This window comes from Epinephelus moara, chromosome 15, assembly GCF_006386435.1.
Source record: "Epinephelus moara isolate mb chromosome 15, YSFRI_EMoa_1.0, whole genome shotgun sequence".
In the NCBI taxonomy this organism is placed as follows: Eukaryota; Metazoa; Chordata; class Actinopteri; order Perciformes; family Serranidae; genus Epinephelus; species Epinephelus moara.
In genome coordinates, this window is record NC_065520.1 from 14,195,193 (window position 1) to 14,217,201 (window position 22,009).

Consider the following 22,009-nt stretch of genomic DNA (forward strand, 5'->3'; position numbering starts at 1 on the left):
CATTATGTAGAGCAGCTGCTTCTTTATCTGAAATGATTCCTCACACCTCTGCGCCCTTTGGCTCTCGCTCTCACTCACTCTTCCTTCCTTCCTTCCTCCTCTACAGGAGCCCCCTCTTCTCCGTCAGACAGCTTGTGTGACTTTGACCACGGCCTGTGTGGGTGGACGCACGACCCCAACGCTCCTCTGCTCTGGTCCCTGCACAGCCACGGTGAGTGGATGGTGGAGATTCGACGTGACTCACCGCCGCCGTCTGGTTAGCAGGACGACTCAGAGCTGCTGCAGGAAGCTTTTCTCAATGTGATGGACATCTTACATGGGATCAGCGTCCTTGCTGCGGAGCTTCTTATGTATGCAGCAGCGAGAAGATTTCATTTAGGCGCAGAAAATTGCACGAGCACAAATGCACTGAGTTTATTTTATCAACTTCACTGAGTCTAGACAAGACACTAATTAAATGGAGTCATTCTCCTTGTGCATCTTCATCGAGTCCCTTTTTCAATTTGATTAAAATAATTCCTCAAATTGAAACCGGTCTAATTTAGCGGCGACGTCGCCTGCCAGCCGCGCCGCTCTTTCCGAGCGAATGAGGATGGAAATGAATTGAGGGGGCGACGCCGTGTCAGGCGCACACAGCCTCGCGTGTGACATGTGACACGCGCCGGCTAGCTCGCCTCAGCAGGAAAGGGGTTAAGACCCAGTAGCTCCAATTAAGTTCAGAGCAGGAGATTCCAAAGACGGGGAGTTATTCCCAGCCGTCCGTTCCTGCAGGCGCATCCCAGATGATGCTGTGTAGACACAGAAATAATTATTCATTTTCCCTTTATACACACCCGCGAATCAAACGTGCAGCTTTTGGCGTGTTATTAAAAACCATAGAAGACGTATCCTGCTGGGTTTAGCAGGGATCACTATTTATACTTTTCATAAAGGGGGGTAAGAGATTGTTATCCCAGCCTTGTTTTAAAATTCATTGGTTTTGAGCAAGTCGCCATGAAAGATTCAGCGCCGCTCCAGCTGGAGAGAATTAAACAAGAGGTTCAGCGTGCCCTCTTTCTTGTCAAATTTGTGATGTCACCTGGGTCATGTTCAGCGGGGCCGGCAGCAAAGGTTCCCGGAAAGCGTGACCGATTTAGGTCACAGCCGCCTTTGACAGGGGGGCTTCAAAGCAGCTTCTTTCATTACCGGCCGGATTGGAAAGGGTCGCTCAGATTAGTCAGGTTGTGGCTTTCATGTATGGAGTATCATTTCCAGCCGTTTTGACACGCCACGCCGGCCTTTGATTTTCCCGCTGATGTCAAAGGTCAGAAATCCCAGCCAACACCAGATCATTATTTCACTGCTATCAAATCACAGTTTAATCCTCTGTAGAGTTCGTCTCTCTCATGTGGCCCCGACGCCATGATCTCCTCACCTCCTGACCTCAGTCATGAAACCAATTATTAGCCGCAGAGGTGGAATCATCCGCCATATACTGCGTTATTTGGCTTAATATCCCCCCGCTAGTAAAATCATGCTAAATAGGCTTCATAGATTGAATCCTTGTTTGCTTCTCGCTGCAGGAGGCCGCTGTGAAATGGATTAATAATGCTCTGTTGTGCTGCGTACGGCGAGGCAGCCTCGATTATGAGCTGTCTGGCGAACAAGAGGCACAACAATGGGGGGGCTCGCTGCGAGACGTCGCGCTCCAATGTGAAGCGGGACGGCGGAATAGGCTTTGGTGCACACATTAAAAACGTGTGATAAGGCGCCTCGCGGAGTCACAAATATGTTTCTGTGGCCCGTCCTCTATAGGCACACATGCAGTGTGTACACAAACACACACACACACAAACACACAGACTCATTCCAGGGCTGCGAAGGGCCAAGGGACATACTGTCACACACACTGTCTGAAGTGTCACACACAGGCGAGTCTGGGCGTATGGCGGGCAGAGGGGAGCTGTCAAGTCGGAGGAAGATTTGTCCCTCCAGATACTGCTTGTCGGATCTGCTGGAAAGGCCACACACACACACACACAAACACAGGCGCACACAGCGAAAGGTTATCGACCCAGTCACTCAATAAGTTGAGCACGGCTGCGCTAAAAACACACACTACCTCACTGGATGCGACTATAAGGATAAAAAGCAGAAGTAGTGTTAAAGGGAAACACTTTCACGAGCCGACCTGTGTGATGTCATCAGGTTATTCTCGTCCTATTTCTATTATTATCACTATTATGTCAGTCACTGTCTGTTCATGTGCCAGCTGACATGTTGTAGTAACGTAAAAGTGCCACCAGGTGGCAGGAGCTACATTTGAAGTACCGTACGCAAACATGCAAGTACAGGAGGTTCCTGCAAATGTTTCACAATAAAAGCCTGTTTAGAGAACGAAGGGACTTTCTCAATCGAAGTTATAAGGGGCTTTTAATTTGAAACGGATACAGGAAGTATTGAGTTTGACGCCACTATTTTTTAATTTTCTTAATTTATGTCCTCCATTATGAAGACGTAGCATTGTTTGCTAGCTTGATGCTAACGGCAGTACTCAGCGGGTTGCTAAAGGGCCTCTGCTGTTTCACGCCATCATTTAACATCCCTACAGGAAATATCAAAAACCCTGGGGTGTTGTTGCCGTACAGTTTCCACGGCAACAGATTGCTCCGTGTTCCTATTGGTCAAAGTGACGGTTGTGACGGGAGCAGTTGTTAACGACAAAAAGGAAATCAAACACGGTAGCCTTTCTGTCGGAACGTCGTGAGGCGTCCCAAATGTGACGTCAGTTGTCGTCTACTATGACACACTACACGAGATGAACGATGGATTGTTGCATACGATACTCATTGTCGTTCACGATCGATGCAGACACCGTACGTCGCTGCGTTGGGCTGATATCGTGTAGTGGGAACCAGGCGTTAGACACCAACACAGGTTCAAAAATACAGAAGTTTCTCTTTAAAGACTGAGAAAGAAAAACTAAAACAGACACACTCTGGAAAACACCTGATTTGCCTCACACTGCTTTTTCCTTGCTTGTGAGACAGATAGGCGCACGCGCACGCGCACACACACACACACACACACGATAAAGCAGGTGATTTAATCTGCAGATTGTTGATACTGGACATTTTCCCACAGGGCCCACTTAAGAAATTCTTCACCAGACGCCTCTTTGAGTCACTCTCTCACACATATATGCAGTCTCCTTTTCCTCTCACACACACACACACACACACTCAGACATACTGTAGGCTCACCGATCTCTGACAATGGAATTCATGTTGGCAACCAATTTGCAAACTAAACATCCTCTGGTGTAAACAAACGGAGTAGCGTTTTGTTGGACCTTTCCGCTGTTGGAGTCGTTCACCTGGGAGGGAGTGAGGAGAAATGGCCCCCGGGGGTGTTGGCTGGAGTTGTGGTAGCGCTCCGTGGAAGAATGACGCTCTCACTGCTCCTATTCTTCTTCTGTGTTTATATTTGTCATTTCCCTATTGTTTGGTGTGACTATTGTGCAGCAGTGATCCCGTTCCTGTTAACAAGCCGTGACTCATTTCTTTTTTGTATCTGTAATTATGTGAAAACATGCCGTACATGTGTGCTTATGGGAATGTATGTGTCCGAGTCTTCCTGTGTGTGCAAACAGGGATGATTTATGGTTATAATTGTGTATGTGCCGCGTTCGTGCCCCACAAACCTGCAGCTCTTACAGTGGATATCAAGAGACGACACATCCTTTTAAATTTCCTAGTTTTTATCGCCTCGAGGGCTGAAATGAAAACCCATTAAATCAGTTTCTTCTTTTGTTTGACTGCAGCAACCAGCAAACTCAAGGTTAAAACAAAGCTCTGCTCATTTCTGGCAATGTGTTGCAAATACTGGAGCAGCTTGGTTGCATATTGTTGCTGTGAAATCCCCCGTGTCGTTTTTATTTTAGTTTCACTGGATCCAGTGTGTTCATGAGTTCATCCAATCAGCTGAGCCAAGAGTCTCATGTGTTAGAGTTTAGACGATGTCAGGGACCTGGGTCTGTTCTCAAAGCACAGCAGTCAGGAACAGATTATACTGTGCCAGAGGGTGGAACAAGTGGTTGTTATGCAAGTGTCAAGTCTTTGTGCTCAAGTCCCAAGTCAAGACAAGTCCCTAGTCAAGACTGACGAAGTCCAAGTCAAGACAGGCAAGTCCCTAGTCAAGTCCTAATTCAAGACTGACGAATTTCATGTCATGTCCCAAGTCAAGACGGGCAAGTCCCAAATTAGGTTCTAAGTCAAGACTAACAAATTCCAAGTCAAGTCTCAAGTCAAGACAGGAAGTCCTAAGTCTAGACTGACAAATTCCAAGTCAAGACCTGACACAAATTCCACCTCAAGTCTCAAGTCAAGACTGACAAATTCCATGTCAAGTCTCTAGACTGACAAATTCCAAGTCAAGACTGACAAGTCCTAAGTGAAGTCTCAAGTCAAGACTGACAAATTCAAAGTCAAGTCCCAAGTCAAGACAGGAAGTCTTTAGTCAAGACTGACAAATTTCATGCCAAGACAGGCAAGTCCCAAGTCAAGTCCCTAGTCAAGACAGGCAAGTCCCAAGTCAAGACTGACAAATTTCATGCCAAGTCCCAAGACTGACAAATTCCAAGTCAAGACAGGCAAGTCCCAAGCCAAGTCCTAATTCAAGACTGACAAATTTCATGTCATGTCCCAAGTCAAGACGGGCAAGTCCCAAATTAGGTTCTAAGTCAAGACTGATAAATTCCAAGTCAAGTCTCAAGTCAAGACAGGAAGTCCTAAGTCAAGACTGACAAATTCCAAGTCAAGACCTGACACAAATTCCACGTCAAGTCTCAAATCAAGACTGACAAATTCCATGTCAAGTCCCTAGACTGACAAATTCCAAGTCAAGACTGACAAGTCCTAAGTGTAGTCTCAAGTCAAGACTGACAAGTCCCAAGTGAAGTCTCAAGTCAAGACTTACAAATTCAAAGTCAAGTCCCAAGTCAAGACAGGAAGTCTTTAGTCAAGACTGACAAATTTCATGCCAAGACAGGCAAGTCCCAAGTCAAGACTGATAAGTCCCATGTCAAGTACTAAGTCAAGTCCCAAGCCCTAAAAGTTTTGAGTCCTAAACAAGTCATAATGCACTCTTTACTATTTTTACTAAATTTGCACAACAGAGTAAATAAAATATTATATTTACTGAAATCATGAAAACTTTGTAAAACTTTAGTTGACCTGTTAAAACAAGTTAATCAATAAGTTCCTTAATGTTAGCTTAGCATTAGCTTGCTAAATCTGTTCATTTTGACCTTAACCATAATTCTTTGTGTAACTTGAGTTTAAATTCATCAAATTTGTGACTCAAACCTGACTCTAGTCCAAGTCATGTCACTTGAGTCCCCACCTCTGCATGTAACACATTCAGAATAAGACATCTTTCCTCTTATCATGTCCCCTCCAGAGCTCGACAGCTACCTGTACATGGACGCCAGCCTCAAGACGGAGCAGCAGCGAGCCCGGCTGGTGAGCCCCGTTGTGGCAGCTGACACGGGGCCCCTCTGCCTCCTCTTCTCCTACCAGCTGTGGGGGGAGGCCCAGGGCCACCTGAAGGTCCTGGTGCGGGACGCCCACAACGAGGAGACGGTGCTGTGGACACTGAAAGACGATCAGGGCCCGGTCTGGAGGGAGGGTCGCACCATCCTGCCTCGATCCCCGAAAGACTTCCAGGTAGTGATGAACCCATGAAAGCATCAGGGTTCTATATGGAAGTATGTGTGCTTGATAATAGGTATCTGGGTCAAACCCTTTATTATGTGTCTCCCCAGAAAGAGAGACGTGTCTTTAATGTCTTTATCAGGGTTGGTTGGAGAGATACATTCCTCTCAGAGCATATGAGAGCATCAGTTTTAATCTCCCTGTCACCTTAGGCCAGGTTTGACTTCAAAAGGAGCTAAAGTAAGCCATATTGTCTCTATTGGCTGTGTGATTGTTTGGGGATCGCTGCGCATTTGTCAGAGACATCACAAGCAGTTAATGTTCTCATGAAAAAGTAAGTCGAAGTCGCTTGCAGAGACGGGGAGGATGATTGCAAGTGTTGAGTGCAACTTTGAAATCACAGGCACCGTATTAAGTTTTTATCCTCTTTCTCTTCCTCCTCCTCCTCCCGCTTGTCCCCGTTCTCAATTCCACCCCCCTCTGCTCACTGTCGCCTTCTTCCTGTCTCCGTCTTCTTTCTCAACTTTCCTCCTCCTCTTCCTCTTCCTCCCGTGTTTTGGTAGGTTGTGATGGAGGGTTTCTTTGTGCACGGCACCAGAGGACACATCTGGATCGACAACATCCACATGAGCCCGAGCACGCCCCTGAAAGAGTGTACACGTAAGTCGAACACACACGCGTTTCGGGACATCTCTGACAGGCAGACGGGGACAGACTGTATTTTCTGCTTCACTTTGCCATCACCATGCAGAAAAAATATTGAAAAATAAACACAAACACTGACTCACACATGCATTTGACCCGCCGCTCCCCCTCATCCTCCGTCAACCCCACCATCGCCTCATCATCTCGCCCTCCATCAATCTGCCATTTCCCCTCCACCTCCTCCACTTTTTCGCCCGGAGGTCCTTGAACAGTGACACACACGGAGAGATAAACACCCCCAATCCTCCCTCGCCCTCCCATCCCAGTTTCAGAGACTCCTCCACCAAACACAGAGATGAAAGGAGGAAGGAGAGGGAGGGACAGCATTTATTCCTCCACCCAAAAAAAAGAAAAGAAAAGAATAGGAAAACTAGGCCATAAACGCCCCGTGGGCCCCGGCGATGCTAATCTATGTTTCATTAGATTTCTCTTCTTCTCTTTCTCCGCTCTCCCTCTATCTCTCATGCGCTCACTCCTCTTTCGTATTTGTAAACAGAGCTTTTCCCGAGCCGTCAAAGGGAATTACTAGACAGGCTGTTTCCCAAGCAACTTTCTGGGTGCCTGGTGTGAGCCGAGCGCCAGCGCAGCCTCCTTAATCTGGCCCGAGCAGGGGCTTTGGAGAGGGTCTTAAACAGATCAGAGACCGAGCCGGAGGTTCAGAGCCAAAAACCCGCCGTCATCACTACTGACTGACGTCCAGTGTGCTTTGGAGTTGGACCGCAATCCAAGTGTCATCAAGGGAGAGCGTGCGTGTGAAGTGTCGCTAGCTTCTGTTCTGCAGTTGTGTGTATGCGCGTGTCGCGAGAGTCTTGAGAGAGTCTTGGAAGGCAAAGACGACAGCCCAGCCCTCCCCTCCTCTGCCACTCCCAGAGCATTCTGGGATGTTGCTTATCACCCGACGCAGTTGAGTTTTTCACAGTACGTTGCCGTTCCCGCCAAAAGGCGCCAGCTCCCAAGTCGCTTTCCCTGTTTCTTTCTCACACACACACACACACACACACACACGCTCTTTGTGTTTGCATCCCAGGCAATCAAAGTGAAGGTTCTGCTCTGTGCATTTGCAGCAAGCCAACAACCCCCTGCCCGCTCCAGTTTAACTGGACTCGCCAGATAAACAACTTGAAATGCGTGAACTTTGCAAACACACACGTATACCCTCAACGCAGCCCATCTCGGATTCCCAGCTCGCACAATACACTCTGTTTGAAATTGCGTTCCGGTAAAGGAGCCGAGTAAATGCCATAACACATGCGAGTTATCTGAGGAATTAACTTAAATTTCCTCAGGAGGAGTTTGATAGTCTTGTGACATTTGTGTGACATTTGGCTGACTTTTCCCTCGTATTTCAAGTTATCTAACAATCGCCTCTCCCTCTCTCCCTCTGCTACTGTCTGCCTCACTCTCTCTCTGTCCTCGCAGAACCCTACGCGGCGTTCTCTCCCGAAAATCCAGGTGAGTCTGACTTTGGTATGATGTCACTTCCTCTCTGGTCTTGCTTCCTGCCCGTTGGTATGCACTAGCCTGGGGGGTTTTTTGCTTGGTGGCACTAAGTTGTCTCTTTAGTCCTCCACCGACGACAACACAGAGGCTGCTGGAGCTGTGTGAATAAATCTGCATTCATTATTATTAAAAGGAGTGATTCATGGCATCATCAGCAGCATGTAGACGTCGCCAAACAAATACTAAACCCCTTGCTAAAATCTTAATTAGCAAATTTGCAAATGAATCCTCTCAAAAGTTGATGTGAGTAATGTGCTGTTGTGCACTAGTTTTACCTCGTCAGTCTCAGTGGAAACAAAGGATTAGTCTCAAAAGAGCAAACTCGGCGTGCAAGGCGAGCTAAATCGAGCACACCTCATGGAGTCAGATATTTGAAAAGAGCTACATATTCTCAGTTCCACGCTGCCTGACACAGCCTGAAGGGTTTTAAATAACTGTCTGCCTCATGAAAAATATTTAGAGCATCCTGGGGGACTCTATGAGATTGATGTTAGTGTTTTGGCATCTCATAATGTCTTCCAATAAGATAAGAGCTTGGCGGTTTCAGTGCGAATGTGATGTGTGTGCACTTCTTCGGCTTTTCTACTCCTCCGCCCTCACACACACTCACACACAGAGTCTCCAACCCTTGACAAACATGCACAAACACACACATTAATATCACCACACACACACACACACACCAGTGTCCCCAGTGAAAAGCAATCAGATAGAGTGACTGAGCAGCGGCAAGCACGGGTGTCTCTCTCTCCTCTCCCTAACTCGGCGCTGTCTAATGAGTGTGTGCAGTGTGAAGTAGCAGGAGCACGCACCATTTCCCTCTGTAATTATGTGACACGGTCCAAAAATCAGGATGTATTCAGCTCTGCTTCACTCTCCCTAGTTCAATTTGACATTCTCTCGGTCTTACAACTCTCCACATCAAGTTTGGATGGCACGTTTTTTTTAGTCTTCCGATGTCTTCGGGGGTTCGTTTTTGCATAGCAGCATTGGATGAAGGAGTAGAGGCTTCTTGGAAGGCGGTTAGCTGGTTCTTACCAAGAATTGGAGACGGGGGTTCAAGCCAGGGGCAGCAGCGTAGAGGATCTGTGGAGATAGTCTCCAAGGAGACAGAGCTTGGCTTGAGGAGGAGAGGACTGGCCAGGAGGCTGATGCATGAGAAAGAGGGAAATGAAAAACCAAGAACAGAGAACAGGATAAATTATGTACTCAAAACAAATCTGCCAACTCGAGCCAGCTAAATAACAAATCCCAATCCAATATCGGCACAGAGAGCTCCGGAACATTGGATCCCCATGTGGTGTCCGACTGACTCTTGCATGGTTCTGAGACTTTATCAGGGGGGCTGTTTGTGACTTCCTGTGCCAGTGCGAAACAGGAAGAGGAAGCTCCTTAATTCAATGTGTGTGGGTGCTTTTATGACTAATTATTTTGGCTGTCGTTTCACACCAAGTCATTCCATTAAAGCTTTGAAAAAAGAATTAATTTCATTGAATCTGACTGGAGCAACCATTGGACTGATTTCAAACCAAATCTCTTGATGATCTTGGTGTGAAAACTTGTCCCAACCCAAGCTACATGAGAGAAATGGATGCATTTTCTTTATTTTATTTTTTTGGGCCTTGGAGATTTATTTTATTTTTTTGCAACTGGCATGCTTGTGCATGCTCACATGAGGTGCACGCCTGCTGTTCGTATGATGACGACCAATAGGGATAGACAATAGAGAAGTAAATGTAGAAAATAAACAAGTGCCACTCCTCTCTTTTCCCGCTGGCCAATTACTCTGTATCTCTCCACCAGGGGGAGGCGTTCCTGTGCCTCCCTTGCCCATCCACTGGTATTACATTATGGCCGCCGGGGGCGCCCTCCTTCTCCTGGCGGTGGCCATCTTGGTCAGAGCCCTCTGTTGCTGCCGACAACACCTGGCCACCAAGAAGAGCCAGCTGTCAGTGGCCTATCACAGCTCCTCGCAGTGCTTCCAGTATTCTAACTGGTCCTCCAGTATGGCCACCCCAGGGGTGGAGCCAGTCCTGACAGTGAGGTTGGACAGCCGGGACCGACACCGTACCCTCTGCTGAAAAGAAGCACGTAGCTGTGTTTGGCAGAGCAGGACGGCAACTTGTGATGTCAGTGGCGGCGTGTGTCGCGATGCCGCAAGGTGGACGAACCCCTTCCCTCATTTAGTTTACAGTTGCAAAGGGTGACGACGACCTAAACTGCCAAGTGAAATTTTTGCAAAGACTGTGCTCTCTCTCTCTGTCTCTCATGGATGTAGCTTCGGTTGCTGTTTTCTTTGTTCCATTAAGGAGTTTGCTGTTGACATTTCACACTGTGCTGCTCCTGATGAGAGGACTGAAGTCTGAGTAAGTTATTTATCTGAGCAGCTTGTTTCGGACCATTGAGTGCCGTCTGGCTCCTCGTAACCCCAACGGTCCTCCTGGAATGACCCCAGCATGGACACACACACACAGACATGTGTGGGCTGGGGAGAGACGGGGGTCGAGCTGGTTCCGCTGCGAGAGCCAGCCAGAGCTGCCAAACCACAGGCTAAAACAAGACCCCAGAGACACGAGGAGCTCTGCAGTGATGAGAGAGAGAGAGGAGAAAACTGTTAGGCTGAGAGGCATTCGACATGCTAGCTGTGGAAATGATCTGGCAAGCCCCAGAAAATAAAGCTCTTGGTATCTCTGTAATAACAACACGAGATAGCTGTGATATGAGTTGTACCAATAGCGAGGGGGGTTGTGACGGAGGAGTGAAAAAAAATCCTTCCATTGTGCTTTTCAACAGAGCATGTGCACATTTAAAAACAAAGGAATGCAAATCCATCATACTTTAAGTCCTGCATCACAAATGGAGATAACCAGCTCGTTTGATTGAACGTCTTGTCTCCTCCTGATAAAGGCATCAGTCAGTGATGGATGCAGCCGTCCTCAGTGTTTAGTGTTTCATCTTGATTGTCTGGCGTAATAAAGCACGTTGTTCCCACTCCCATTTATGCTCCATACCACCCACTCCCGTTGTTCCCAGTGTCTCTGAGCTGCCCAGATGAAACTCACGCTGAGCCCCAGCCTTGTCGTGTTTTCAGTGGGAATATGCGCTTGTTGTTTTTAGGGTTGTAAATAGACACAGCTGTCTGCCATCGCCGTTTTTTCCCCTTGATTTATACTCCTACAAATCCCACAATGCTGCTGCACCAGCTGGAAGCCATAAGTGTGGTGTTTTGCTGTATATGTGCACCCTTGAGAGGGATCCAAGATATGATGGAAACCAGAGCCGAGCTCCAGCTATTGATGGTTCTTCATTTAGTGCCATAAGACGCCGCGAGAGCTGTTAAAGGGGAGCTACGCCTGTTTTCAAAATTCATACATGTTATCCCCATGGTCTGAGACGGTCCAAAAATATTGCGAAACATGATCAACTATCTGCCAAAGCCAAAATCTTAAAGCGCTAAAAACTCATTTATGATGTCATCAAGTATAAAATGTGGAGCTGCTCCACAGACACTGAATTGACACTGAGATATATGGGACAGCACTACAATAGGATAAAGCTCATTTGGGTATTTAAAAAAGCAAACATCCTGTCGGGCCACAAAATCAGGCGCCCATTTATTGTCTATAAGCAGCTCCAGACTTTATACTTGATGAAATCACAAGTTTGAGATGTAGGTCTGATCCCATCTTTGCCCCTCAGGACAGTTACAGAGGATAGAAGCTGAAATCGTCCCTTCAAGACCCTGATACATCATCAGATACACGTGACTATTGCAGTAACGTATTATCGTCATTACATTTTGTTGCTGTCCGATGAAAAACACGTATCTCTACTTTTGACAATTTTGACTTTCTACGCGCTTTGATGGACACTTCTGACACCCAATGGAGATACATGTTGAATAGATGATGTACTAGACGTCTTTCCATTGGTCATTTGGATATCCAACGCTAACGGTTGCTAGGGAATATTATGGACACTGCATGCACTGTAGAAAATCAAAATCGTGAAGAAAAGTGGAGATACGTGTTTTTCATCGGACAGCAACAATTTGACATTTATCAGATGGAGATAAAAAAGCAAAGATGATTCCGTCACAACTTAAACTTCAGGCTATGAATCAATCAAACAAGTCATCAATTAAAAAAGGAAACAGCCTCAGGCTAACATTAGCTACCCGTGCTCTTACATACCCTGCCAGTCACCTCGCCTCCGGGAACGTGGCTCAGCCTTGCAGCAAATTTTCCCTAAGTGGCCACTTACGGTATTGCAGCAAAAATGCGTCCCAAAAGGCATTTCCCGTATCGACCACCATATAAAAGAAACGTCTATAAAACTGTTGACAGGACAGGACAGGATTATGACTTTCTATTCTGAATTTCTGCGCCATGGTGGTTTTATATTTGTAAAACCTTCCTTAACCCAAGAAAAGCGATTTAAAAACCCACGACATAATGACAATGCAAAGGGGCCAGTTCGTAAAACACCACTGCGCATAGGCTGCATATTGAGGAAGGAAACCTAGAAGCTAAAAACCTTTTTAGCGTATGCACCAGGCGAGCAACTCCATTGGAATGAATAGGCGCCATCTTGGTGTCAATTATCTCGTCAACATTAGCCCTTTTTAAACAGGAATGGTGCAAATTTGCAGGAAAGCCCAATCAGTCTTCGTTCAGCATTGGCAGTATAAAAACAAAATGCCGCCTACCTACTTTTGTTTATACAGAATGCGCCTTTTTCGGGGCAATGGGGAGCGTGAGCAAGAAACAAAACATGTAGCTCAGCGTGTGACGTAAACAGTGACGTAGGAGGGAAGCCGCGGCTGGTCAGTCCTACGGCCCAACATTCACCAAAAATCTGGCAGTGTACCAGGGGGCTATTGAAATCTATGTAGACCCACTGATATTAGTGGAGCAAAAACAAGTGCAGCAACTTCACTGCTAGTCTTTAGTTAAATTTTGGCCGTCACATGTCATCAAAGGGGGAATGTAACATGAAAATATGTCAAAATGTCGGACAGTCTTGCCCAAATCATCAAGAAGAAAGAAAATACATTTGTGCGTTTCTCTGTCGCCATCTTGCTGCTGATTTCTCATAACACTAGGTTGGAGTGTGCCTTTGAACAACCTGTCTCAACAAGAATCAGGACACACTTCCCATAGACGTTAACGCCTAAAATGGAGGGTGAAGGGCGAAGTGGTAGGGCGAGGGGTGTAATGGGATTGACACTCACTTCCCTGGTTTCTAGTTTTGCGAGAAGGTAGCCCATGTTCACAAACATTGATTGGACTTTCCTAGACCATGGAAATATTATATTCTGAATCCAGGTGGTGTTTCCCTTTAACGTAATAAGACACAGTTAATGCACTTCTTACTAATGTTTATCTGGAATCTAAAAGCCTGTTTTGTTGTTTATGTCTCAAATCTCTGACTGAAGTAGACAAATTGGCGCCACTTTCTCCGTCATCAGTCGGTACAGACGTGCTGAGACTTGACACGAGCTCAGTTTTTCGCCCCAGATTGAATCAAATTGAGGTCTTCACTCTGTGGCTTAACGGGCCGTGCTTTCTCGTGATCTGTCACACCAGCAAAAATCCATCACCCACCACAGCCCACAGCTCAGCAGAATGCACCTCGATTTGTTGCAACAAAATTGAGAAGCTGCACTTTTCTCCTCGGAGCGAAGGGAAGAAGTGTTTTTTGGCACGCTCTCGCCGTGTGCTTTTAAATCAACTCGGGGAGGAGGGATTGGACACCCTACTTGGGCCATCTCAACACCGTTACGCTCCAAGCCTCTAATAGTTGTAATTAGTTAATGGACAGATAACATTTATTAAGGCTGCGGTAAGCACTTTTCCCTCCCATCTACCGCACCTCCGTCGCCCAATCCGCTGCCAACTACACTTCCCCCGGAAACAGTATTAATAACGCCATTGGCCATCATAGACCTCCAGATCTAGACGTGTGCCTTGCCAAGCAGTTACTCCCACTCCTGCATGCTTGCCAAGTGCAGCAAACACACACACACACACACACAGAAAGTGAAAAGAAAACTCATCTAAAGTATAAGTACACTTGAGCTATTTGGCTCAACTTAAGTGCTGCAGCCATTGCGAGTTTTACCACACTTATAATCTTCCAATTCAGACACTCACACACACACATATCAATTTTCAGTTGGGCGAGTGTCACCGAGAGGGAAGACTGTCACACGCACTACTTAATGTTGACATTTGATGCTTTTATTTCTTTCTTTGATCATCTTATACACCACTCTTAAACTTGACAGTCACAGTGTCGATGATTTTAACGGTGATAACGATGGGTAATGTTAATTATTTGATGATGTTTGCATCTTTATTCACATGGAATGAACAGTCTTATACCATCAGTATGCTATGTGATGACTGTGTGTTTGACAGGAATGTATCATAATGATCTTTCTCTATTAATAAAGTCATATTTTTCTATTACTCCAAGACTTATGTGCGTGTGTGTGTGTGTGTGTGTGTGTGAATGCCAGATCTCTACATGGTCAGAAATGGCACCACTTAATATGAATTTACAATAATCAAAAGGTTATTCATCAGAAATTGTTTGTCGGGTTCGTGTCCTTGGCTCACTGTTACTAATGTAATGGAAATACAGCCACATGATGTGCCATAACAATAATTCTCTGTAGCTCGATGCTTGAAGATGGTGTTTCCTGTGCTTCAGTTACAGTTAAGAGACCCAATGAATTTGGAGATGGACGACTTTTCAGCGGCAGAGATCCACTAGGTGGAGGTAAGGCACAGGGAAGGCTCCATAACACATTTTGATCAGTATAGATAGGCCGTGCGAAGGGACGGTTCCTGGCAGGGGGTTAGCTGGGGTGATTGGGGTTTTATTATTTATTTTTTAAATTTTATTTTATCTGAGTTTTATTTTTATTTTATTTTTTAAATTTTATTTTATCTGAGTTTTAGTTTTAGTTTATTTTATTTTACTTCACTTTATTTTACTTTATTTTATATTATTTGATTTTATTTTAACTTAATATACTTCATTTCATTTTATTTTTATTTTATTTTACTTCATTTTATTTTATTTTACTTCATTTTAATATATTTTATTTTATTTTATTTTATTTTACTTCATTTTATTTTATTTTTATTTTTATTCATTTATTTTATTTCACTGAACTTCATTTCATTTTATTTTAATTCATTTCATTGAACTTCATTTTATTTTATTTTATTTCATTTTATTTTACTTAATTTAATTTATTTTATTTTTTATCTTGACCCTCCTGAAAGCTACAAATATGTTTCCTTGAGTCTCTCTGAGTGACAGGGGAAAACGCAGGACCCTTCCTCCACCATAAACACGCCCTATAACCATACTTTTTTTTATATTCACACCAAATGTATTGTCGGTAGGAGCCAATGCAACGAGACAAAGTGATTTTTGATTAAATATGACTATTTTATGCTTAAATTTAGGTTATGTTCTTGCGCATGATCTGCATCCAGTGATAATTTCTGTTTTTATATTTTCTGGCGATTATAAATGGTGTGATACGGCAATTTTTTTTAAAGAAAATATGCCTTTCAAACTAGGGTTAGATGGTATGTCCATTTAAAGCTGTACTCCCCTCCTCTGAGCCAAAATTAAAAATCCAGTCTCCCCAGTGCTTAAAAGATTATTTGACATGTCTTCCCCATTTTGCACCCCCCCCCCCCCCCCCGACAAACAGTCCCTAACTGTGGTGAAATTAACTTTTCTCATCAACTTTTCCACTTCCTGTCTCAGTTTTACAGTTCAATGAGTGGAACACAGCGTCCCCGTCCTCCGAGCCTCCAGTGACCCGCGTCTCAGAGAAGGACAACTCCTGGCTCTACACCCTGGACCCCATCCTGGTCACCATCATCGTCATGAGCTCCCTCGGCGTCCTGCTCGGGGCGGTGTGCGCCGGCCTCCTCCTGTACTGCACCTGCTCCTACAGCGGCCTGTCGTCCCGCTCCTCCACCACCCTGGAGAACTACAACTTCGAACTGTACGACGGCCTCAAGCACAAGGTCAAGCTGAACCAACAGCGCTGCTGCACCGAGGCGTGAGGAGGAACCGAGAGAGGGAACAGAGATACAGCCATTTTGTGAAAACCTTTCACTATTTTCATTTCCTCCACTTTCAGTTTACGTCCTCCGCGGCGCAGATCCCTGGACACATGGACAACGAGAAAGCCACTTTTTTTTGTTTTGTTTTTATCTCGAATGAGAGCTCCCTGCTCGTGGCGCAGTCCAGCGTTGGTGGTGTTTGTGGTGAGAGAAAAACTGATGGATCGTCCCATCGCGAGGATGTTAGGCCTCAAAAAAAATATCTACACATATCAATTACAGATTCCTGCTCCACCAAAAGAACTGTTTATAAATGCATCATAGATTTGTAAGAGGTCTAGTTTTGAAGCTGGATGCTGTCAGCTACACATACTGAGTCAGACACGTCGTGTTGGAAAGGTGGTAGGTTAGGAACGTGCTTAGAAAGCGTCTTTTTGATCACATGTGAACACAGTGGCCTAGAACTTAGCTCCTTTGTGCGGCCCGTTGGCTTCTTTTGTTCCGTCGTAGACTCTGCTACCTATCAGCCTCAGTTATCCTCTTAGTTCCCGGCGGCCTGCGGTATTTTTAGCCGCAGACGTCTATCGAGTTTGTCTTGGTCACTCTCTTTATGTTTAATGTTTTCGTTCTGGCCTGTCGCCAGCCTGCGATGGCAGATAAGTAGAGAAAAAAAAGAGGTGAAGGACGTGTGTATGTGTGTGTCGAGGTGGGGACGGGGGGGGCATTTTAACACATTCTTTTAATGACAGAGAGAGTTATTGTTAGATTTAGTTGTTGCTGGTTCCTGTCAAACAGAAGGTCATGTTTACATTGCGCTTAACGGTGAAAGGTCAAGGAGCTTTGGTCGGTGCAACCTATGGATTGCTGGTAAGGGCAGAGACTGGAGATACAAAGAGACTCAGAAGCCTCTCTCTCTCACAGGGGGCGACGTTCTGCCTGTGCTTTTATGACGGACACACAGGATGAAAAACAAAATGGCGGAGAAAGCTCGTCTCAATCGACTGACTGTGTGCCAGACGCACAACAAGCCTTAAAAGCAAACTGTTCACGGGAATGGTTGAAAAAAGGAACGCGAGACAAGAGGTGTCCTCAAAAGCCATGATTTAAAGGACCTACTCCCCCCACTCACACACACACACACACACACACACACACACCCTCCACCTCAAACTACTGGCTCTGCTTCGTTTAGTTTTTAAGGTCAGCTACGCGGGCATTCCTCGGGACTGTTTTGAATCTGAACAGGTTTTGCACGCTCTGAATGGACTCGTAAGCCATGAGAAGGAGAGGGTGAGAGAAGTCTCCCACGCACACACACACACACACACACATTACTTCACTTGTATATACAGATGTATATACAGAACATGAAGACACACCCTCTCTCGCTCGGACACACTGAGAGGCACTCCGACCTACAAATGAAGGGACCAGTGGCTGCTGCTGAGAGGCCTGAAGTATATATTTAAGACCGTGGATTCGCCACACACACATGCACTCAACATTTCATCCCATCTAGTTCCACACACACACACACAAACACACACATCATCCCTCTCCTCTGAGGCCCGCTTCTCTGGACCCCACTGACTCTCTTCAAAGTGCCTTGGAGCCTCGGGGATCCAGCTTGCCTTTGGAGCCAGTATCAGATACATTGACTTGACGCTGACAGTGACAGTCGCAGCGCCCCCTTCCACCCGGGAGGACCAAACAATGTTTGAAAAAAAAAAAAAAAAGGACAAGAAGCCGCCCCTTTCGCACTGCTCGGACTGCTGTTGTTGTTGTTTTAAAGGGGTCTTTGTACAGAAATGCTCTTTTTATGATTGTTATTATAATTATTGTTATGATTATTTAATAAAGGATTTATACCATACTGAGGAACAAGATGGCCAAGAGTTTATTCCTGGGATACACACATAAAATCAACTTTTATAGATGTGGTTTGTGCAAGTGGTGTTGCCGTACCCCAGCAGAGGCTGTTGCTCGACGACTGAGGGTACACTCAGCGAATTAAGAATGCAGAGCAGCTTGGTGCATTTCACCCTTGGGCCAATCCGTGTGTGACGACACCCTTCCTCAAGGCTTAAGGCCTTGTTTACACAGATACAGATACAAATAAAAACAGATTTTTATTTATCCCATATTAAAAAAATTCCGGGTTTACACGATCAGTTGTGAAAACGATATCACTGTTTCCACGAAAACGCAGAAACGGCAGCTTTTTGCTGCAGTTAGCATGCCAGGCCAGTAGGTGGCGATACACCATATGTCAAACACCGTAGAAGAACATTCTGCGCATGCACGGTGATTTGCTTTCCTCTTGGCGCTAGCGATAAAAACATTGATAAACTACATTTTAACCTTATGTAGCATAGTTAGCTGCTATGCACTTACTAATATTGGGCACAGCAGACGTCTTCGTGCGCCGATGTAGCTGTGATGTTGATGCAGCAGTGCTAAGTTCATTTGTAAGCTCGTAAGTAGTCCCAAAAGTGCTAACAAAGCGTAAACAACCCGGCATGTATCCGCCATTGTTGTTGTGGTTCCCAGGCGCCTAACGGGCATGTGCGAACTGGGTTGCAACGTCATCGTTTTCCAAAATTTCTGTCTATCCTGTTTACACGTCTCCATAGAAACAGATAGTTTTAAAAACTTTCCATTTTTTGAAAATCTCCATTTTCATCGAGAAAAATGCCGGTTACGCATAAATGATCGGTGCAAATGCAAAGATAAATACCCGTTTTCAGAAATATACGGAACCGTACAAACGGGCCCTAAGAGAGTTGAGGAAATGCCCCCCCAGGACTTTCTGACCCTCCTTCAATTGAACACAGACCTCATGTCAGCAAACATAGGCCAGTTTGAGAGTCCAATGCTGTCTTTTGCTGAGCTGTCTGAGGGGGATTTATGGATCTTAAAACCCAAGTGGAGGGAATATTAAAGAATCCCCTTACACTAGGTCATCTGTATCTGGCGCCCCACTTGGTGTTTTATCATTTTACACCTGCAGGCTTCATTTAGTGATTTTATTTATTGCTTTATTTCACTGAGACCCAACATAACCCCTACCCCATGTGGTGGCATCTCCATTGCAAAGGCTCTCGAGAGACTTGAGATTTGGGGAATGCTTCTCACACTTCTTTCTGACCCGCTGAAATCTGGGGACTCAGTCCCGCCACATCCTTATCTTCAAGTTATGAACTTAACGTAAGATTATAGAAGTTAGGTTTGAATTACTAAATTAAGTAGAATGACTGTAAAGTTACAGATTTGGGAAAAGAAACATGGTTGGGCATCTCTAGGTTTCGGCGAGTTAAGTTATGTAGGTTGCATTTAGGGCAGCAAGAAGGTTCCAGATTCAAATCCAGCGGCCCTTCTGTGTGGCGTTCGCATGTTCTCCGGGTTCTTTGCTTGTCAGTTTTGGTTAATTGGTGACTTAAAATTGCCCGTAGATGTAATTGTGAGTCTGTCTCTGTCAGCCCTGTGATAGTCTAGCAACCAGTCCAGGGTGTACCCCATGTCTCGCCCAAAGTCAGCTGGGATAGGCTAGAATGTAAATGAGTGCGACGTAGTGTTCCAAGTGTAAGTATGTCATAAAAAATGCAATGTCATAAGAATTTTAGAGTTTAATAAGTCACGAAAAGTCATGGAAATACAAAAAAGTCATGGTCAAAAAACGTCATAAAAAGTCACAGTATGTGCACTTCTGGGGAAAACTCCACCCGAACCCTCTGAGAGAGCTGGGTCACAAAAGTTTAGGGCCTAAAATGGCCCCCGAGTGTTAAAAAGGTGATTACGGCCCTGATGCACTGTTTTTGTGGCATTACTGACATTCCTGCAATACTTGTGGAAACAACTAACTATTTCCTGTTCAGTCACCAACAAAACTCCATCTGAGACTCTGAGCCAAACTCTTACTTTTAATTGCAGCAAGAATACACATGGGGAAACACACACACACACACACACAAACACACAAGCTCATGTTCTTGCTCTCTTCCTCCGTCACATACACACATACATACATAATGCCGTGTTGTCAGCCTGCTACACTTGGCCTCTAATCTCCACATGATGTCCCATTAGTCTGGACCTCTGGTGGCCCTCATTTAGGAGCTCCAACATCAAAGCTTTGAAGTGCCCGACGTCTCAGCCACACACACACACACACACACACTCATACAGTACACATGCAATTACTCTGCTTTTCTTTTATACAGCTTGCTGAGTCTCCCACACACGGTTCCATTTATCCACATAAGCTTTCCTCACCTAAATGCAAACCCTGTTAGCAAGTGCAGCAGAGTTTCAGATCCAGAATGTGATATGTTGGACTCTTTAGGGCCGCCCAGTAAGACAGCCAAAGTGGACCAAGTTTGTTTTTTTATGACAGAGCTGAAGTTAATGTTGCATGCGCTCCTGAAATGTGTTTTTCCTCCCATCATCGCAACTTTTTAATTACAGCAGCGTTTAACACAACTTTGAGTTGATATGAAATGGAGCTTGTAGCTCAGGTAGCACATTATGAGCCGTACAAAACAGAACGACACATGTTGTCGCTGCACAGCGGCGATGGCAGTGGCTGTTAGCGCGCTCCGGTCCGTGACATAGCGGGCCAATTACCGCCTCTGAAAAAAACACAGACAATCCCCAGTCCACCAGAGGAGTGCGATGCCATCTGCTCACAGGTTTGATTGATCCCGGCAGAACAGTCACGACCACATCACACGAATGAACGCCGACAGGAAATTACCAAAGGAGCCAGATTGTCATTGTTCCATACCGCCTCTTGTTTTCACAACCAAATTATTCTTGATTTTTTTTTTTCCTCGCAAGTGTGTGTGTTACCCAAATGTTGTTTTTCTTGGTTTTTATCAGTCTGTAACGGCACACTGCGGGGGCCCTTTCCTTTAGCCGTCAGATCAGAGAGTTCTTTTGCCTCTGAAGCCGAGGCGGCCTTCAAAGAAAAAGCTCTGGCACCCTGTAAGTCGATAGGCCAGATTGAGGAGGGAGCCCATTTGAGGGTCGCGCCACAGGAAGTGACTGCAACACACAGCTAATTAATGTGGGGATTATGTAATCAAGATGGAAGAGAGGTCAAACAGACGGCACGTTAGCCATCACAGTTAGGCAGGAAACTTTGTTTGGGTTTCTAACTTAATCACTTAGTATTTCCTCGATATTACAGCATACAGGCTTCTCACAGTGCACCAGGAGGGGCTGTAAAGGTCCAGTGTGGAGGATTTAGCAGGATATATTGGTAGGAATGGAATATAATGTCCATAACTATGTTTTTATTTGTGTATAATCACCTGAAAATAAGAATTACTGTGGTTTTGTCTCTTCAGAAAGAGCTGTTTATATCTACAGAGCAGGTCCTCTTTCCTGGTACTTCCTAAAAACATGGGGTTTTGCAGGATGTAGGACACTTTGGTAAGCTCTGTGACCATGCTATCTTAGCTATCCTGTATTATCTCTATTTGCAATAAGAAGTAGGACTGAGTAGCAAAGTTTATGCTAGTTTTATTTCTAAAGCTTGTAAAATTAGACCAACTAGACTGAATAACACAGAGATGTAAGAGTCATGTTTTCCTATGTCTTGTATATCTAGTCCATCTGCCTGGACAGTGTCACACAGTTAGAATAGCCGCTCATTTGGGGGCGGTATTGCCCGAAACGACCACTAACCAGGAAGAAAAAAATAGCCGCTCATTTGGGGGCGGTATTGCCCGAAACGACCACTAACCAGGAAGAAAAAAAGCACGAGGAAGAAAAAAACCCGGCTCATCGATTGGCCAGGATGGAAAACTGAAATCCATCCCCTTCAGCCGGCTTGGTCACCACAAAAACACAAAAATGCACTACGCTGTACGTCACTTCTTCTCTTTGGTTCACTTTCTCTCTTTGGTTCGCTGGATAGTCTGTTTGCATTTCCCACTGTAAGCGAACTGCACCAGGGTTCACTTGCAAGTGAACCGAGACCCGCAGTTTTCCTCGTTTGGTCCGCATCAG

At 45.3% G+C, this 22,009-nt stretch overlaps 1 protein-coding gene across 3 annotated transcripts in view; it reads left to right on the forward strand.

The window, feature by feature from the left end:
- Positions 1-17,867, forward strand: part of nrp2a (neuropilin 2a) — a 77,926-nt gene extending 60,059 nt beyond the window's left edge. For 2 of the 3 annotated variants that reach the window (XM_050063015.1, XM_050063016.1), the window contains exons 13-18: positions 107-211; positions 5,440-5,705; positions 6,257-6,353; positions 7,818-7,850; positions 14,616-14,684; positions 15,693-17,867. In XM_050063015.1, the coding sequence (XP_049918972.1) occupies positions 107-211; positions 5,440-5,705; positions 6,257-6,353; positions 7,818-7,850; positions 14,616-14,684; positions 15,693-15,997 (875 nt within the window). In that variant the 3' untranslated portion in view covers positions 15,998-17,867. Of the gene's footprint in view, positions 1-106; positions 212-5,439; positions 5,706-6,256; positions 6,354-7,817; positions 7,851-9,701; positions 14,508-14,615; positions 14,685-15,692 lie in introns of those variants that run through there. The other variant, XM_050063017.1, reaches the window with a different exon arrangement.
- Positions 17,868-22,009: the final 4,142 nt, after the last annotated feature.